The 21,045-nt window shown below is 44.5% G+C and overlaps 1 protein-coding gene across 1 annotated transcript in view; it reads right to left on the minus strand.

The window, feature by feature from the left end:
- The window catches only part of LOC126249454 (circadian locomoter output cycles protein kaput-like), an 830,365-nt gene that overhangs the window by 129,596 nt on the left and 679,724 nt on the right, over positions 1–21,045 (minus strand). Inside the window, exon 4 of the mRNA XM_049951107.1 lies at positions 10,527–10,616. Coding sequence (XP_049807064.1) covers positions 10,527–10,616 — 90 coding nt within the window. The remainder of the gene's footprint in view (positions 1–10,526; positions 10,617–21,045) is intronic.

The raw sequence follows: 21,045 nt of genomic DNA on the forward strand, positions 1-21,045 counted from the left end.
CGGGAGCACCTCAGTATTTCGCAGACAGTTCATAGAGACACGTGCCGTGTGGGGACGAGCGTTGTCCTAATGAAAAGTGGCACCACACTACTGTCGCGTGGGAGGTAACACATGAGGACGCAGGATATCCGTGATGCACTGTTGTATCGTCAGATTTCCCTCAACCACTACCAGCCAGCCGGCCGTCGTGGCCGAGCTGTTCTAGGCGCTTCAATCTGGAGCCGCGCGACCGCTACGGTCGCCGGTTCGAATCCTGCCTCGGGCATGGATGTGTGTGATGTCCTTAGGATAGTTAGGTTTAAGCAGTTCTAAGTTCTAGGGGACTGATGACTTCAGATGTTAAGTCCCATAGTGCTCAGAGCCATTTGAACCATGACCTGAAATCATACCCGTTGGCTCCCAAAACCTCTTCAAAACACTGGAAGAATGACACCTCTCCCCAGGTTACTGCAGTACTCGCCTGCTATAGTCATCCGGGGCAGTGCATAACTGCGATGCACCGCTGATCATAGTGCAGCGCTATTCATCAGTAGCCGATATGAGACAGAAATTTTCAGGGAGTCCATTACTTGTTCTCGGAAGGCAGGCGCAGATGTGACGACGTTAAGATCCGCTTGCTGTACAATGAGGCTGTCTTCCTTTGTGGTGGTCGGACGCAGTCGGCCGCAATCTTGACTACGGGTATGCGTGCGCTCACGTTCCCATGCAGTCCAACAAAGGGCCACAGTCATATCCGAATGCCCCATAAACCTGGATATTGCACTACTGGACCAGCCGGCTAAATGGAGACTCACAATAAGGCCCATTTCAAACTGATGACTGTCTCACACGAGTACACGGCATCTCGTGTCCTTGACAGTGTTATACTCTTTATATGCCCTACCGTGCCTTGTAACAACACTAAACACCAACAGTGCTAATGCACTCTGGTGGCCGTTCTATCTGTCACAGAGAATTGTATCTCTAATTATTAACACACTCATCGACTGTATCTATGTGTACGAAGTTAACTGACATTCTACCATGTCCTCTGCGAACTTCACTTTGTTGTAAGTAAACTGCTTATTTATTGTCTACCTTTCAGTTCCATACATGGGTACACTTCAGAAAAATACGACCGAGCGAGGTGGCGCAGTGGTTAGCACACTGGACTCGCATTCGGGAGGACGACGGTTCAATCCCGCGTCCGGCCATCCTGATTTAGGTTTTCCGTGATTTTCCTAAATCGCTTCAGGCAAATGCTGGAATGGTTCCTTTGAAGGGCACAGTTGACTTCCTCCCCTAATCCTATGAGACCGATGACCTCGCAGTTTGGTCTCTACACCCCACTTCAATCCAATCAGAAAAATACCTTCAGAAAAGAATTCCTAACACTTAAAATAATATCCGATGTTAACAAACTTCTCTTCTTCAGAAACGCTTTTCTTGCTATTGTCAGTCTGCATTTTACATCATCTCTGCTCTGGCTGTCGTCAGTTACTTTGCTGCCCAAACAACAAAACTCTTCCACTAGTATTAGTGTCTCATTCACCCAATTAAATTCTCTAAGCATCGCCTGATTTAAATGGACTGCAGTCCATTACACTTCTTTTACTTTTGTTGATGATCATCCTATAACCTCTATTCAAAACACTATCTATTCCGAACGGTTCTAGGTGCTTCAGTCTGGAACCGCGCGACCGCACGGTCGCAGGTTCGAATCCTGCCTCAGGCATGGATGTGTGTGATGTCCTTAGGTTAGGTAGGTTTAAGTAGTTCTAAGTTCTAGGGGACTGATGACCTCAGATGTTAAGTCCCATAGTGCTCAGAGCCATTTGAACAACTATGTTTTCCGTTCAACTGATCTCTCAGGTCCTTTGCCATCTGTGACAGAAAATACTATGTCATCAACAAACTTCAAAATTTTTAATATACGAGAGGGGGTGGGGGGTGGGGGTGGGCAGGGGGTTCAGTAAGTAATGCAATACTTTTTTTTTAAGCAGGTTGGTTTCATTCAGGATTTCAATTCTACATATTATTCCCCATTCTACTGGCTACAAAACGCAATTTTCAACATAATCTCCGTTCAATACGACGGTATAACGCTACTGGTAACGACAGCATGATACCACTCCACTGGTCAACGTCGGATCCAACGTCTTGCTGCATGAATAACCTCCGCATAATTTGCGTACTGCTTCCCGTGGAGCCGCGCGGGGTAGCCGTGCGGTCCAAGGCGTCTTGTCACGGTTCGCGCGACTCTCCCCGCCGGAGGTTCGAGTCCTCCCTCCGGCATGTGTGTGTGTGCTGTCTTTAGGGTAAGTTAGTTTACGTTAGATAAAGTAGCGTGTAAGCTTAAGGACCGATGACCTCTGCAGTGTGGTCCCATAGGACTTACCACCACCAAATTTCTTCCTGTGGACCAGCTCCGCATAGATGGTCCTTCGTTGCTCTTTTCGGTCTTCTGTTAGGTGGTGAGAAACCCAGCGGGCACACACCTTTGAGTACCCCAAATGGTGGACGAGTGCGTCAGCATTAACAACAGAGACATCCAGTTGAGCAGCGAGGTGTTTGATTGTTATCCGTCAGCCACTTCGAATAAGAGTATCCACTCTTTCCAACATTGCAGGAGTCACAGCTGTGTGCCGGCCGGCACACGGGAGGTCGGACAGATTTGCGCGACCTTGTTCCGATGATGACAGACGCCTCGCCCAACGACTCACCGTGCTTTTGTTCACTGCCTGGTCTCCGTAGACATTCTGCAAGCGCCTATGAATATCTGCGATGCTCTGGTTTGTCACCAAAAGAAACACAATGACTGCTCTCTGCCTGAAACGCGTCTCCGTTACAGACGCCATTTTGAAGGCTACGTGTAGCGCTGCCACCTATCGGTATTTCATGAAACTATAGTGGCTGAAGCGGGAATCTTCCACGACGTTCTACAACAAATTCCTCATTTTTGCAGCCGAAACTGACTGAGGAAGAAAATGTGTTGCTTTAGATACTGAACGCCCCTCGTACTTATTTGCTTCTGTTTCCACCGGAGTAAATCAGCGCGCATACAGAGGAGACGAGCGATCGCCTGCCGGACAGACTAGTGGGGCCGTGCGGCGAGGCTCGGCTGCGTCGCGTGCGGACGGCCCCACAAATCACAGCCGGACGCGGCGAGTGTGAAATGCGCCGCTCAACAAGTCGAGCCGCAAACAGCGCGAGGCGCGCTAACTCCTCACAAATGCGTTTGTTCCACACGCGACTGCTGTCTCCAAAGATCCTGGGTTTGGCTCACATGACAGTAAGTCGGATACTTCTTGGTTTTTTCGTGACAGTGCAGAGGAGCCCATCGACACGTCCAAGTCTGCCCATTAATAGAAGAGCTTCCGATGCTCCGGTGCCAGTCCGCAGCCGCAGAGCCACTGGAAACCTACAAAAACGTAAACGGAGTTTATATCCAAACTGCGTCAAGGAAACAGCCTTCCACTGCAGACACAGTCGCACGGAATAGTGTGTTTTAAAAAGGAAGAAAATGGCTCTGAGCACTATGGGACTTAACATCTGAGGTCATCAGTCCCCCAGAACTTAGAACTACTTAAACCTAACTAACCTAAGAACACCACACACATCCATGCCCGAGGCAGGATTCGAACCTGCGACCGTAGCGGTCGCGCGGTTCCAGACTGACGTGCCTAGAACCGCTCAGCCACTCCGGCCGGCGAAAAAGGAAGAGCAAGTATTGAAGTGTCAAAGGCCTTGACGCAGCGGCAACACCTACTCCAATCAGATTACCGAAGTTAAGCGCTGTCGACAGCTACCGGCAATCGGGGTACAATCAGCCCTTGTGATGCCAATTGAGAAGCTACTTGACTGATAAGTAGCGGCTCCGGTCTCGAAAACCACAACGGCCGGTAGAGCATTGTGCTGACCACAGGCCTCTCCCCATCTAGATAAAGTGACATCTATCGGTTGAGGATGATACGGTGGCCGATTTGTACCGTTGGGTCTTTCGAGGCTTGTTCTGACGGAGAGGTTCAAATGGTTCTGAGCACTATGGAACTTAACTTCTGAGCTCATCAGTCCCCTAGGACTTAGAACTACTTAAACCTAACTAACCTAGGGACATCACACACATCCATGCCCGAGGCAGGATTCGAACCTGCGACCGTAGCGGTCGCGCGGTTCCAGACGGTCGGACGGAGAGGAAGGGGAGGGAGAGAGAGAGAGAGAGAGAGAGAGAGAGAGAGAGAGATTTTAAAATGTTATGTACGATTTCAAGAAAAAAAATCGTTATTTTAACAGATTCACGCACTCCATTGATGTTGTCAATATGCTACAATGGCAATAACGTCAAAAATTTTCTAGCATAACACATCATGCAGAGTCTTCGACTATTATAGGCACAAACTAAAGGCATGAGTAGAGGACAATGAAACAAGCAATTAACCCTAATAAATATATGTCCAGAGCCGGCCGCGGTGGCCGTGCGTTTCTGGCGCTGCAGTCCGGAACCGCGGGACTGCTACGGTCGCAGGTTCGAATCCTGCCTCGGGCATGGGTGTGTGTGATGTCCTTAGGTTAGTTAGGTTTAAGTAGTTCTAAGTTCTAGGGGACTTATGACCTAAGATGTTGAGTCCCATAGTGCTCAGAGCCATTTTTTTTTATATGTCCAGAAACTAATGGTTTACGCGGTACCATATATTACGACTGACAAGAGGACAACGCTTACTCGTCATTGCCGATTTCGTCCAAATTTGTGTTAAATACAGGGCTTTGCTAGAAATTAAAATGACAGAAGTGGCAGCTTCAAATGGCGAAGCGTTTAGAAAAAATAGTATTTTTGGGGCATGTCGGGAGAGGCATGTTACCATAGTTTCCAGGCAACGGTTGGCGCAGCGGGAAGTGTACAGAAAAGTCGTTGGGTCGAGTCGCTATGCGGAAAATTTTAATTTTATTTATTTTCAATTGTTATATTACTTGTGCCGCAAATAATGTTGTATTTATTAATATTTTCATAAAACCCCTGAAAAGTAATGGCAAAGGAAATTTTCGGAATGCAAATGAATTTCCGAGACATCACATCACGAGAATGGTGCGTTTCGCGTGGTTTACTGCCAGACTGTGCATTGAGAGAGAACCTCTTATGAATATAATCCAAGTTCGTCTTTCTATATAAGTTTTAAAACAACACTGTAATTGTAAAAAATGTGGCGTATATAACGTGTGCGAGATGCCGAGAGAATTACTGCTGGCCCTTTTTTTATGATGAATATCACCCCAGCTCGTGTTAAGTACCAACTGCAGAATAATAAAAGTATGTAATTTTATCCACGACGTTCTCATCCACATTTTACAACTCCTTCCTGGAAATTTATTTGCAGTCACAATTTTTCCTTTGCCTTTCCTTTTCATACCCTTAATGAAAATATTAATAAATACAATATATTGAGTTTAATTAAAATTTATTTGCAGTGTTAGTAAATAAAATTAAAAATAAAAAAAGTTAAAAAATCTCCGCATAACGACTCGACCCACGGTTAGCTACCGTTCTGTACTCTTCCCGGTGCACAGAACTGCTGCCTGGACACTACGCAACGTAAAGGGCTCATGCCGGGCCCAACCTACATCTGTATCGACATAAATGCACCGCAAACCACCGTACGGTGCGTGGCGGAGGGTACCAGGTACCACTACTAGTCGTTTCCTCCCCTGTTCCTGTCGCAAATAGAGCGAGAGAAAAACGACTGTCTTATCTGCCTCCGTATGAGCCCTGATGTCTCGTATCCTATCTTCGCGGTTCAAATGGCTCTGAGATCTATGGGACTTAACATCTATGGTCATCAGTCCCCTAGTACTTGGAACTACTTAAACCTAACTAACCTAAGGACATCACATAACACCCAGTCATCACGAGGCAGAGAAAATCCCTGACCCTGCCGGGAATTGAACCCGGGAAGCGAGGGAAGCGAGGCGCGGGAAGCGAGAACGCTACCGCACGACCACGAGCTGCGGACTATCTTCGCGGTCCTTACACGCAATGTATGTTGGCGGAAGCTTCAAATGCCGGTTCTCTAAATTTTGTCAACTGTGTTCCTCGAAAAGAAGGTCACCTTCCCTCCAGGAATTCCCATTTGAGTTCCCGAAACATCTCCGTAACACATGTTATTCGAACCTATCGGTAACAAATGTGGCAGCCCACCTCTGAACTGCATCGATGTCCTCCCTCAATCCGACATGGTACAAATCCAAAACACTCGAACAGTACTCAGGAATAGGTCGCACCAGCGTACTATATGCTTATAACAGAGTCCAGTAGGATTTAAACTGCAGATGTGCACTTCAGGACGAACACAATATGAGCGTTCCACGGGGCTAACGTTCATGATCCCTGCATGAGAAATGCTACGAAGAAATTAAAATTATTGCACAATCTGCATGAGTATTGGTTCTCTAAATCTACCTAACAGTTTTTCGTGACAACAGCGTTGCCTTACCTTCTACGTTTCCCAAAAACGTTTCGTGAGCATCTCTGTTACACTTCCGTGTGGAGTATAATAGTCGGCGTGTTACGATGCATAACACATTGGTCTCGAAATTTTTTTGATGTATACTGTCACGCGTACTCGACAAGGATTTCAAATATGGAAATTTGTTCTAAAATTACCTATGCTGTCATCTTGTAGACAAATGAGCCACATTTTCCCAGAGGACTTGTATTCACCTTGGCTACTGCTGTCACGTATTCGTCTCATTCCACATAGCTGCGCAGTATTAGCCTTAAGTATAAACGATGTGACCGAGTGTAAACTAATCTTGTAATCGTATACTGTCGGGCTCTTTCTCTTTTCTGTGTGAATTTTCTTGAGTTTATCCACATATAAGGAGAGCTTCCATAGATTAAACCAAGAGGAATTACTGTCCCAGTCATTGTGCGCTTCCTTACGGTTATCCAGCAAAGCCCAGCTTTAGGCAGCCCATTGCGGCAATACCTATAAAGAATAATTGTCTTTCATACATTCTCAGTATATCTCATGCGGTAAGTTTGAGTGGCCTCTGACCACCTTGCGTCTTGCCGTAATTTTGCTACGGCATATGAATTAGCAGTCGGACAACTTAATGTATGGAAGTCATCTGAATCCTTTTGAACGAAATTTATTCCGTCTTAGTGAACATCTTTCGTAGTTAACGACTAAGGCAGGTTGTCCAGACCCAGAAGTGCTTACACTATGTTGGCAGCTCGTACCCGATAAATAAGAAAAAAATAGGGAATTGGAAAAGTTTCACATCTGACAGCATTTCGGCATCGTCTAGCAGTACTTGCAGTAACTTCAATATGTGACGCTTCATACACTCCTGGAAATGGAAAAAAGAACACATTGACACCGGTGTGTCAGACCCACCATACTTGCTCCGGACACTGCGAGAGGGCTTTACAAGCAATGATCACACGCACGGCACAGCGGACACACCAGGAACCGCGGTGTTGGCCGTCGAATGGCGCTAGCTGCGCAGCATTTGTGCACCGCCGCCGTCAGTGTCAGCCAGTTTGCCGTGGCATACGGAGCTCCATCGCAGTCTTTAACACTGGTAGCATGCCGCGACAGCGTGGACGTGAACCGTATGTGCAGTTGACGGACTTTGAGCGAGGGCGTATAGTGGGCATGCGGAAGGCCGGGTGGACGTACCGCCGAATTGCTCAACACGTGGGGCGTGAGGTCTCCACAGTACATCGATGTTGTCGCCAGTGGTCGGCGGAAGGTGCACGTGCCCGTCGACCTGGGACCGGACCGCAGCGACGCACGGATGCACGCCAAGACCGTAGGATCCTACGCAGTGCCGTAGGGGACCGCACCGCCACTTCCCAGCAAATTAGGGTCACTGTTGCTCCTGGGGTATCGGCGAGGACCATTCGCAACCGTCTCCATGAAGCTGGGCTACGGTCCCGCATACCGTTAGGCCGTCTTCCGCTCACGCCCCAACATCGTGCAGCCCGCCTCCAGTGGTGTCGCGACAGGCGTGAATGGAGGGACGAATGGAGACGTGTCGTCTTCAGCGATGAGAGTCGCTTCTGCCTTGGTGCCAATGATGGTCGTATGCGTGTTTGGCGCCGTGCAGGTGAGCGCCACAATCAGGACTGCATACGACCGAGGCACACAGGGCCAACACCCGGCATCATGGTGTGGGGAGCGATCTCCTACACTGGCCGTACACCACTGGTGATCGTCGAGGGGACACTGAATAGTGCACGGTACATCCAAACCGTCATCGAACCCATCGTTCTACCATTCCTAGACCGGCAAGGGAACTTGCTGTTCCAACAGGACAATGCACGTCCGCATGTATCCCGTGCCACCCAACGTGCTCTAGAAGGTGTAAGTCAACTACCCTGGCCAGAAAGATCTCCGGATCTGTCCCCCATTGAGCATGTTTGGGACTGGATGAAGCGTCGTCTCACGCGGTCTGCACGTCCAGCACGAACGCTGGTCCAATTGAGGCGCCAGGTGGAAATGGCATGGCAAGCCGTTCCACAGGACTACATCCAGCATCTCTACGATCGTCTCCATGGGAGAATAGCAGCCTGCATTGCTGCGAAAGGTGGATATACACTGTACTAGTGCCGACATTGTGCATGCTCTGTTGCCTGTGTCTATGTGCCTGTGGTTCTGTCAGTGTGATCATGTGATGTATCTGACCCCAGGAATGTGTCAATAAAGTTTCCCCTTCCTGGGACAATGAATTCACGGTGTTCTTATTTCAATTTCCAGGAGTGTATGTAGTTTCCGAAGAACATGCCACACGGCTGTCTTGAGAAATACAAGTGCCGAACTTGTCCAATAGTGGATTCGTTATGTCTACGAGAAACACATCCTCTATTCGTTCGACTTTTCATATGTTGCCCCCAAAGATCCAGCACTCGTGCGTTTACAACTTCAGTATTCTTTAAATAAATTTTTGTTCCATTTATAAATTTGTGACTAAAAGGCTCTTTGTAGAATGATTACGGAAGTCAGGTTGCAATTTAAAGTTATTTTTCCCAAGCTAAAGCCCGTAAAACAATTTCTCTTGCAATGACGGTGAAGCAGTGAACTAAACGTAAACAAAAGACAGGGCTCCCTCTCTGAGATATTCGAACTTCTAAGAAGTCTAATAAAACATCAGAATATACGCCGCCTCATTGTGTGTTTCTACAACATGTAGTTTCTCTGCCATAAAGAAATTAATCTGTTCTTACTTTTTGAAACGCCCAGAGTATAGATAATTTAGAAGAATGCCGTCCATTTCATTTCGGATTATGTGTCATTAAGTGATGGGCATTACTCTTTCCTTAGCAACTTTGGCCGAAATGTCTAGTGCAGTGTCAGCGACAGTACACGATGTGTCAGCATTTCTCACTATATTTTGCATTTTATTTTCAAAATGAAATATTTGAGTAAAGTACAATATTTAGCCAATGTCTTCTTCACATTTTGGTAAAGCTGTATTCGTTTTGTCAGCGGATGCTCCCTGCTAGACTCTTCTTTCGTTATTCTTTTTTATGTCGGTTTTGATCTTGTTGCCGATACCATTCAATTCAAAGCATAAAAAATGTAACAATCGTCATAAAGCAACTGAGTCAACTTGTAGAACAATATGCATAATACCTGACGAATTAGATATATATGAGTTCAGGAAACATTGCGGAATACAATATTACACTCAGATAAGTGAAAGTAGTGCTTCTCCACTGTGAAGATTCCCCTGTCGAACGGAGTATTGATTTCTTTTATTATTCCTTTTTTTGGACGTACTATACATATCTCATTAGACAGTCTTCTGCACAAACAGACAATAAGCTTCCTACTTGCTTATTTTTCAGATGTCGCTCAAAGTTGGAGACAAAAAAGGTATCGTATTTCGTTCTCCAATAAATATTTTACTGTTTGCTCTCATCGTGAAAGAGAACAGAATGCAGAAGCCAATATCAACAACAGCTTCTGAAACTTGCAGGCAGGCATCACTAACTGAAAGAGATTTGCATTACAAATCTTGTATTTTTTTAGTAGGGGAACAGCATTAATGATGAAGCATTAATGGGTGTAAGACGTGGACTGTCAACGAAAACTTTCTAATTTCTTGGTATATGAAAAAAGTGTTTAGAAACTTACGACTTGCGCTTGCAAATTCTAACCACTGCATGATTAAAAACGTGAGTTCTGCATATAAAAAATTGACGGAACTCAACTAAAGGTAAAACGAAATGTCAATCCTAGTTGTAAAAGTCTGTTTCAGCCACAAGTTTTTACGTACTCTTCAAGTGAACGAAATGAATGTGCACTTGATAATGACATAAGAAGTCGAAATTTGTTGTACTTTATAACGCCTACTTTGCCACTGAAGCCAATGTTCATATTTCTTATTTGTACACTTGCAGACAGATTTGAATATTATGCTCAACATGACCAAGATCATAAATTAACTTAAAGTGAAGCAGTGTGGAGTTAATGTTTTCACCAAAGCAGCAGCCACAATAAGTTACATTGTCTGATTAAACCAATATTTATGGTAACGACACTCACCTGGTGGAATCCGAGGTAACTCTCGATGCTATGGGTGGCGAAGAACACTTCCCCCTCACAAGTGAGAATTAGGAGGAAGCCGTTCAGCGCCTGGAACAAACAAAATTCATTAGTAGGTTTGTCTTATTCCCGTCACTTCATCATAGTAAATGTTTAGGCGTCATCAGGGAGTTTCTGGAAGTAGACGGATTGCCTACAGATTCAACTGTAGTAGACAAATTGTAACATACACGTAGCTGATCTCTCAGACAGTGATGATGCAGAAAGGAAATGCAGTGACCAAGCCATATGCGTGGTTAAACATGAGTTACAATTCGTATTAATCATACTTGGTTCAGATACAAAAAAAAAGGTTTTTAAAAGAAACTACTCTCTTTTCAGAACTACAAAAACGAAAATAAATTCTCTCTTCGCAACTAAAACACGTGAAGTACTTTTTCTGTCACAAAGAATAACTTAAGACCCTGCACTCTAACATTCAGCATTGCTAAAGAGAAATACACGTCACTGGAAGTGAAAACAAATCAATCAACTTTTAATATCTGGCATAACCGTTTCGTCACACGTTCTCTTTCAGCCGTTTAATCCTATTAGTTTTTTCGTGTCATTAGACTGAATATACCGTTCCTACTATACTCTTCTTCCGAAAGCAAGTTTAAAATTAATGATTTTTTTGAATTCTCATTTTTAGCTCGTGTCATGCAGTTTCATTTGAATTGATAGTGGAATTTCCAGCGATATCTCGACCAGTTTCTCACGGTTATAAAGCAGCCAGTTTTGCCCAACGAATGATCTAGGATTCTGATTCATTACCCCGATAGAATGTATCTCTGCGCCCAGTTCTTCCGCCCTTCAGACAGATGCTCTTTTAAAGTGTGGTTTCCGTCTATCTTTCTCATACGGCCATTAATCAGCTCCATTTCTTCGAATGGTCCGGACAATAAACAGTATCACGGTTGAATTTGATTTTTGTATTTCTGGTGTCCAACTGGCGGTTTGGTATTCTGTAGATTGTTTTGGGATTGAGACTCGTACGCTCCTACAACATTTTAGCTTCTTGTTTAGGAGAGCGAAATCTGTTTATCGCTACACTTCAAATGACTTTCTATCTGAACTTTTTCAGGGCTGTTCTTTGGTATATCACTCCAATATCTCCCTTCTCAAATCTTCATATTATATTATTTCTGTGCTCTTTGAAACACTATAATAATATAAAACCTTTTCGTAACGAAATACAATTAGTTGTCTTTGTTTAAAAGTAACATCTTTCATATTTTCCCCGGCTAAGTGCAGAGACATTATCGCAACGAATAACGTTTGTTTTAATTTGGGTACAAATGGCGCTGGGAAAGATTTAAATGGCAAGCAATTATAGTTACCCTAACGGAATATGGTCCTAATTTCACCGCCGGCCGAAGTGGCCGTGCGGTTAAAGGCGCTGCAGTCTGGAACCGCAAGACCGCTACGGTCGCAGGTTCGAATCCTGCCTCGGGCATGGATGTTTGTGATGTCCTTAGGTTAGTTAGGTTTAACTAGTTCTAAGTTCTAGGGGACTAATGACCTCAGCAGTTGAGTCCCATAGTGCTCAGAGCCATTTGAACCATCCTAATTTCACCAACATCAAAATTTGAAAATTCACATTTTGCACCTACAGGGCGGCACCGCTAACTGTTAACCTCAATGTATAGCGAAACGTTGAAGTTATGAAAGGAAGTTTTCTGGATAGCGACAACGCGCAAAGGCCTGGTTTTTGCTGTATGATTCGTGCTGCTCACTTTTTTATCTACCGAGGTATGGAGGTAACTACGGAATATTTTCTTATCGAACGATGTATTTATTTAATTTCGTTTGATATGTTGCGAAAATAGTGGTATACTGACATAGAACATGCCAATGTTCCTATTGTAATTTTTCATAAAAACAGGCCGAGAATGTGCTAAACGTAAAGCCGAAGTCTCCCGTTGCAGCATACCACTACCCATAAGTACATTAGAACAACAGATATAGAACTGCTAGTTTTAATCACGTTTCCCACATCCCTCGGCTATTTTTGCGACGATCCCGACGTATCTCATATCATTGTATTACTAGTTTCATTAGGCATCGAATGCCATTAAAAATGAAGCTTGATTCAGTTGAAAAATAATAGTTGCCTCTGAATCTCGATGGACACTCATTTGTTTGCTTACCATCAACGCCGAAAATATAATTTCGATATTTTCAAAAATGTCGAATGTATTCGAAGTCAACAAAAAAAAAAAGGTTCAAATGGCTCTGAGCACTATGGAACTTAACTTAGAGGTCATCAGTCCCCTAGAACTTAGAACTACTTAAACCTAACTAACCTAAGGACATCACACACACATCCAAGCCCGAGGCAGGATTTGAAACTGCGACCGTAGCGGTCGCACGGTTCCAGACTGTAGCGCCTAGAACCGCTCGGCCACCCCGGTCTGCTCGAAGTCAACAGCTAAGGGTATTCGCAATGTATATTTGCGTTCTTCCACTAAATCATTCTATCTTCTTACTTTCTGCTTATTACGAAATTCGCTATGAGCCTGTTTATAACGAAATCCAATGTGTGTGATAGTGAAATAACTGGAGAGAAAGAGTTGGACGAATGTTAGCGGCAATCACTGTACGTACAAAGTAAAAGACCAGCAGTATTTTGTTTTTGGTGGAAGAGAAAAATAAAGGATGTAAGAAGTTAATGTGGCGTGAAATCTCCACGTACTGACCCAAACACCCCGAACAGCCGTTGCAACTTGACAGGGACAAATTAAATTCGTACTCTTAGAGGATTTTGAATAAAGATGGTTGCAGGGACCTTTAGTAATGCACGCAGACGTACTAGTAGTCGGACTATAATGCCACGCGAAGAAAAGCGTCGAGCGCTACGCAGTAACTACAATGACGGAAACAGGAGCACCCACAACACGAGGGTTACAGGAAGCAGTTCCTTTCACTTGAAAATATTTATGGAGGCAGTTGGCAGGACACGCGATGGCGGCAGCCGATGTGCAGTGGCCACGGAGCCTCTTTATTGGTCCATTACTCCGGCATCGATACTGCAATCCCTCAGGGAGCGCAACAAAAGCGCGATAAAATGGAGGCCGAGGCCGCACAGCCCGCTCTTCGAGTGCAACTGCCCGCGCACTGATGCTTAAATACGGGCAACGTGCGCCGATACGATTTACTGCGCAATTTTCAAGAGTCGTAACGCGATATCAATTACGAGACATCCACCAAACTTTCTGCTTCTCACGCTTACTGCTGATACGCGCGTAGATAGGTGAAGGTTAGCTGGATTCTTTTTATGTGAACTGGAAACCTTGCAGCTGTCATTTGAGTCACTGAAAAGCGGCTGAAGCGAGTAGCAGCACTTTACGCACGAGTAATTATTTACAGAGAAGCCATTATTTTTATCAAAGTATACATTGTACATCAAAAATACCTGGGCAAAGTTTAGAGGATTACTTCCTGTGACCAAATGAAGAAAAAGATGTCCTACATGTATATCCAGAACGCATCTTTCATTCTGTGGGACTGTGCGCTATTTTGGCAGAAGTAAACAGTTTGCCGGAGTGAACGCTTGCCCTTGATTTCACCGACTGAACTGCCCAGGCACCACTCAGGAATAATTTTTATGAAAATTGTACAGGTTAAATACAGTCTTTTGCAACTGTAATTGAAATCTTATTAAGACTAAACGCGTTTCGCTTTATTCTGAAATATCTTCAGCGGTTACTCTAACAATATGGTTTTTTTGCCTTACAATTTTGTTTACTAGGTTCATGAACAGTTCGCATGCTTTACTTATTAATATAAACAGTGTCGTTACTCACGGTTTTTGTTCCTTATGTCATTCTTCCTGTTCTTTCATATGCATGTGTTAGATATTAGCTCAGAGCACTTTCTCTGCACTAAATATATACACGTTTCTGTGTTATCTCGCCTCGCCATTTCGTGTGTCTTGTTTCGCTATTGCGGGATGCGTTCGTTTTTTGTTTGTTTGGCAGTGGTGAGAGCGTCTCGGTCACAGAAATGTTGCAAATACACACTATGGTCACTGTTCCGTCGAAAAATCCCAGGTGGTTTCCGAATGTATTAACAAATATCCACAATGCGTCCCCGGACTTCGTCGTCATTACCAACAGAGCTGGAATACACCAAAGCTTTTAAATACTATTAAAAAAAATCCATTGGTATTGTCGAGCCACGACCGACATACGTGCTGTCGAAACGCTATTTACCGGTGCATAGGTATCCGGAATGACGATAAAATCAAACGCGGGCACTTTGTGATTTACGCTTCACTTGCGGTGTTTCGAAATAAACACCGTCTTAGACATTCACAGTGTTGTAACATGGCATGACTGCACTTTTGCACAAGTCGTATCGGGAAAACCATTGGTGCCGGACGTCTTCCGTTGTATGCCAATGACGTTTCTTTCAGAGTGTGCTGATGCAGCAGCTCCATACTTAACAATCATACACAATCGCTCGTTAGGCAAAAGATCCGTACCCAAAGACTGGAAAGTTGCACAGATCACACCAATATTCAAGAAACGAAGTAGGCTCATATCGTTAATGTCATTATGCAGCAGGATTTTGGAACATATATTGTGTTCAGACAATATTAATTACCTCAAAGAGAAGGGTCTCTTGACATACAGTCAACACGAATTTAGAAAGCATCATTCTTGTTGAGATGGTTCCAATGGCTCTAAGCACTATGGGACTTAACATCTGAGATCATCAGCCCCCTAGACTTGGTTGGCTCAAATGGCTCTGAGCACTATGGGACTCAACTGCTGTGGTCATAAGTCCCCTAGAACTTAGAACTACTTAAACCTAACTAACCTAAGGACAGCACACAACACCCAGCCATCACGAGGCAGAGAAAATCCCTGACCCCGCCGGGAATCGAACCCGGGAACCCGGGCGTGGGAAGCGAGAACGCTACCGCACGACCACGAGATGCGGGCCCCTAGACTTGGAACTACGTAAACCTAACTAACCTAAGGACATTACACACATCCATGCCCGAGGCAGGATTCGAATCTGCGACCGTAGCAGCCGTGTGGTTCCGGACTGCAGCGCCTAGAACCGCCACAGAGACCGGCCATCACTCTTGCGAAACGCAACTAGTTCTTTACTCACGCAAAGTGTTGAGTACTATTGATAATGGATTTCAAATGTATTCCGTATTTCTAGATTTCCAGAATGCTTTTGACACTGTAGCACACAAGCGGCTTTTAGTGGAACTGTGTGCTTATGGAATATCGTTATGGGACAGGATTCCTGATTTCCTATCAGAGAGGTCACAGCTCGTAGCAATTGACGGAAAGTCATCGAGTAAAACAGAAGTGATTTCTGGTGTTCCACTAGGTAGTGTTATAGGTCTTCTTTTCTATGCTCCTTATTTATACAGGGTGTTACAAAAAGGTACGGCCAAACTTTCAGGAAACATTCCTCACACACAAAGAAAGAAAATATATTATGTGGACATGTGTCCGGAAACACTTACTTTCCATGTTAGAGCTCATTTTATTACTTCTCTTCAAATCACATTAATCGTGGAATGGAAACACACAGCAACAGAACGTACCAGCGTGACTTCAAACACTTTGTTACAGGAAATGTTCAAAATGTCCTCCGTTAGCGAGGATACATGCATCCACCCTCCGCCGCATGGAATCCCTGATGCGCTGATGCAGTCCTGGAGAATGGCGTATTGTATCACAGCCGTCCACAATACGAGCACGAAGAGTCTCTACATTTGGTACCGGGGTTGCGTAGACAAGAGCTTTCAAATGCCCTCATAAATGAAAGTCAAGAGGGTTGAGGTTAGGAGAGCGTGGAGGCCATGGAATTGGTCCGCCTCTACCAATCCATCGAGCACCGAATCTGTTGTTGAGAAGCGTACGAACACTTCGATTGAAATGTGCAGGAGCTCCATCGTGCATGAACCACATGTTGTGTCGTACTTGTAAAGGCACATGTTCTAGCAGCACAGGTAGAGTATCCCGTATGAAATCATGATAACGTGCTCCATTGAGCGTAGGTGGAAGAACATGGGGCCCAATCAAAACATCACCAACAATGCCTGGCCAAACGTTGACAGAAAATCTGTGTTGATGACGTGATTGCACAACTGCGTGTGGATTCTCGTCAGCCCTCACATGTTGATTGTGAAAATTTACAATTTGATCACGTTGGAATGAAGCCTCATCCGTAAAGAGAACATTTGCACTGATATGAGGATTGCCACATTGTTGAATGAACCATTCGCAGAAGTGTACCCTTGGAGGCCAATCAGCTCTGATAGTGCCTTTCACACGCTGTACATGGTAGGGAAACAACTGGTTCTCACGTAGCACTCTCCATACAGTGACGTGGTCAACGTTACCTTTTACAGCAGCAACTTCTCTGACGCTGACATTAGGGTTACCGTCAACTGCACGAAGAATTGTCTCGTCCATTGCAGGTGTCCTCGTCGTTCTAGGTCTTCCCCAGTCGCGAGTCATAGGCCGGAATGGTCCGTGCTCCCTAAGACGCCGATCAATTGCTTCGAACGTCTTCCTGTCGGGACACCTTCGTTCTGGAAATCTGTCTCGATACAAACGTACCGCGCCACTGCTATTGTCACGTGCTAATCCATACATCAAATGGGCATCTGCCAACTCCGCATTTGTAAACATTGCACTGGCTGCAAAACCACGTTCGTGACGAACACTAACCTGTTGATGCTACGTGCTGATGTGCTTGATGCTAGTACTGTAAAGCAATGAGTCGCATGTCAACAGAAGCACCGAAGTCAACATTACCTTCCTTCAACTGGGCCAACTGGCGGTGAATCGAGGAAGTACAGTACATACTGACGAAACTAAAATGAGCTCAAACATGGAAATTAAGCGTTTCCGGAAACATGTCCACATAACATCTTTTCTTTATTTGTGTGTGAGGAATGTTTCCTGAAAGTTTGGCCGTACCTTTTTGTAACACCGTGTATAAACGATTTAGGAAACAGTATGAGCCGTCGTCTTGAGTTGTTTGCAGATGCTGCTGTTGTTTATCGTCTAGTAAAGCTATCAGCGGATCAAAACAAATTATAATTCGATTTAGAAAAGATATACGTATGGTACAAAAATTGACAATTGACCCTAAGTGCCGGCCGTGGTGGCCGAGTGGTTCTACGCGCTTCAGTCCGGAACCGCGCGACTGCTACGGTTTCAGGTTCGAATCCTGCCTCGGGGATGGATGTGTGTGATGTCCTTAGGTTAGTTAGGTTTAAGTAGTTCTAAGTTCTAGGGGACTGATGACCTCAGATGTTAAGTCCCATAGGGCTCAGAGCCATTTTTTGACCCTAGGTTATGAGAAGTGTGAGGTCATCCATATTAATGCTAAATGGCATCCGTTAAACTTCGGTTACACGATAAATCAGTCAAATCTGAAGACCGCAAATTCAACTAAATACCTAGGAATTACAATTATAAACAACTTAAATGGGAAAGAATACATAGAAAATGTTGTGGGAAAGGCAAACGAAAGACTGCGTTTTATTCGCAGAACACCTGGAAAATGTAACAGATCTACTAAAGAGACTGCCTGCACTACACTAGTACGTCCTCTTTTGGAGTACTGCTGCGCCGTCTGGGATCCTTACCAGATTGGATTAACGAAGTATATCGACAAAGTTCAAAGAAGAGCAGCACGCTTTGTATTATCCTGAAATAAGGGAGAGAGTGTCACGGACATGATACAGGATTTGGGGTGGACATCATTAAAACAAAGGCGTTTTTCTTGCAGCGGAAACTTCTCACGAAATTTCAGTAACCAGCTTCCCCCCCCCCCCCCAAATCCCTTCCCCCCGAATGCGAATATATTTTGTCGACGCCGACCTACATCATAATAAAATAAGTGAAATCAGAGTTCTTACGAAAAGATGTATGTGTTTGTTTTTTCCGTGCGCTGTTCGAGATTAGAATAATAGAGAATTATTGTGGAGGTGGTTCGATGAACCCTCTGCCAGGCACTTAAGTTTGATTTACAGAGTATCCATGTAGGTGTAGATGTAGAACATACATCTGCATCTAAATCTACATCTACATGATAGCTCTCTCTCTCTCTCTCTCAGTCCTCAGGCCTCGGAAGGCCCAACGGTACTGACCGACCGCCGTGTCACGCTCAGTCGATAAGCGTCAATGGCTGCGTATATGGGGAGGCATGTGATCAGCGCACCGCTCTCGCGGCCGTTGTTAGTTCTCGTGACCGGAGCCGCTACTTCTCAGCCAAGTAGTTCCTCAATTGGTCTCACAAGGGCTGAGTGTACCGCACTAGCCAACAGTCACCCATCCAAGCGATAGCCAAGCCCGACCGCGCTTAACTGCAATGATCTGACGGGAACCAGTGTTATAGCTGCTGCAACGCGGTTAGCTACATGAATACTCTACAGTTCACTTTTAAATGTGTGCCAGTGTGTTCATCGAACCTTCAAGCTATTTCTCTAACGATCCCCTCTCGAGCAGAACACGGTAAAGACGAAGACATAAATCTTTCCGTGCACGCCCGGATTTCTCGTACTTTACTATGATGATCATTTCTCCCTATATAGGCGGCCGCCAACAAAAAATACTTTCACACTCTGAAAATAAAGTTGGTGATGATGTGTATGAATTTTTGAGGGACAACACTTACACACAACTTAAACTAACTTATGCTAAGAACAAAACACACACACACACACACACACACACACACACACACACACACACACATGGCCGAACTTCCCACGGGAGGGGCCGTGCAATCCGTGACATGGCGCCTCTAACAACGCGGCCACTCCGCGCGGTCTAAGTAGGTGACTGAAATATAATGAGAAGCTCCTGCCACAACGAAAAACGCCTTTGTTTTAATGATTGCCACGCGAATTCACTTATCATATCCGTGACATTCTCTCCCATATTTTGCGAGAATACAAACCGTGATGCCCTTCTTCGAAATTTATCCATGCAGTTCATCAATACTATCTGATGTGGATCCCACGTCGCGCAGCAATACTCCAGAAGAAGACGAAGAAGTGTAACATAGGCAGTCTCTTTAGTTGATCTGTAGCATTTTCTAAGTGTTCTGCCAGTTAATCACAGTCTTAGCTTCGCTTTTCCCACAACGGTATCCATGTGACCGTTCCAATTTAAATTATTTGTAATTGTAATCCCTTACTATTTAGTTGAATTCACAGCATTTAGATACTCGTATGTGTGATTTACCGTGTAACCGAAATTTAGCGAATTCCTTTAAAACACGTGTGGATGACTTCACACTTTTCATTATTTAGAGTTATTTGCCACTTTTAATACCAAATTTACAAATACTAAATTATTTTGCAGTTGATTTTGATTATCTGATGACTTTAAAATTCGACAAATGACAGCATAATCTGAAAATAACCTAAGGGGGGTGTTCAGATTGTCTCCTATATCGTTTATATAGTTTAGGAACAGCAGAAGGCCTTTAACATTTCCTTAGGGAACGCTAGACATTACTTCTGTTCTGTTCGATGACTTTCCATCAACTATTACCGCGAACTGTGACCTCTCTGACAGGAAATCACGAATCCAGTCGCACGATTGAGACGAGTCTCCATAGGGAAGCGGTTCCATTAGAAGCCGCTTGTGAGGAGCGGTGTCAAAACTTTCTGGAAGTAACGAATCAATTTGACGTCCCCTGTAGATTCATTACTTCATGAGAGTAATGATATTTTTAATGTTAAACGAGTGTAAAGAAGTAGGAGGGACGAGTATAGTTCAACTTTCTGTCTTCATCCAGGCCATTACAGACGAAGCAGAACCTTGGATTGTTTCAAGGATGGGGAAGGAAATCGGCCGTGCCCTTTCAAAGGAACCATTCCAGCATTTATTTCACCGGAGCTATTTAGGGAAATCACAGAAAATCTAAATATGGATGGTCGGACGGGGATTTGAACCGCCGTCCTACTAGCTGGAAGTTCAGTGTGCTAAAAACTGTGCTACCTCACTCAGTACTAGCGTAAAAAATGGCAGAAAAGGATTGCAGAGTCACCAAGACTACAGCTTCAGAACATAAAAACTGCCAGCTTACGTCTGTAAATAATGTCCAGAAGTTCGTGGGTGAAGTTTGCTTGCACGCCATACTGCTTTTTGCCTGTGTAACGAGTAAACAGCCCGCACGTGGGAGGGAAGTTTAAACTTTGAGCTCTGATAATAGTGGGAATACAGGTGGTTGTGCCAGCAATAATGGTCCCGCAGCAATTCTCTATGTGTAGGGCAGCCTGACATTCTATGTTATGATATAATGGAGACACAGCTTAGAGTTCAATACGACACACAACGGTGTTATCGCAGAATATACCGACATTTCTATAAATTATACAGGGTGTTACAAAAAGGTACTGCCAAACTTTCAGGAAACATTCCTCACACACAAATAAAGAAAAGATGTTATGTGGACATGTGTCCGGAAACGCTTAATTTCCATG

This window comes from Schistocerca nitens, chromosome 3, assembly GCF_023898315.1.
Source record: "Schistocerca nitens isolate TAMUIC-IGC-003100 chromosome 3, iqSchNite1.1, whole genome shotgun sequence".
NCBI lineage: Eukaryota > Metazoa > Arthropoda > Insecta > Orthoptera > Acrididae > Schistocerca > Schistocerca nitens.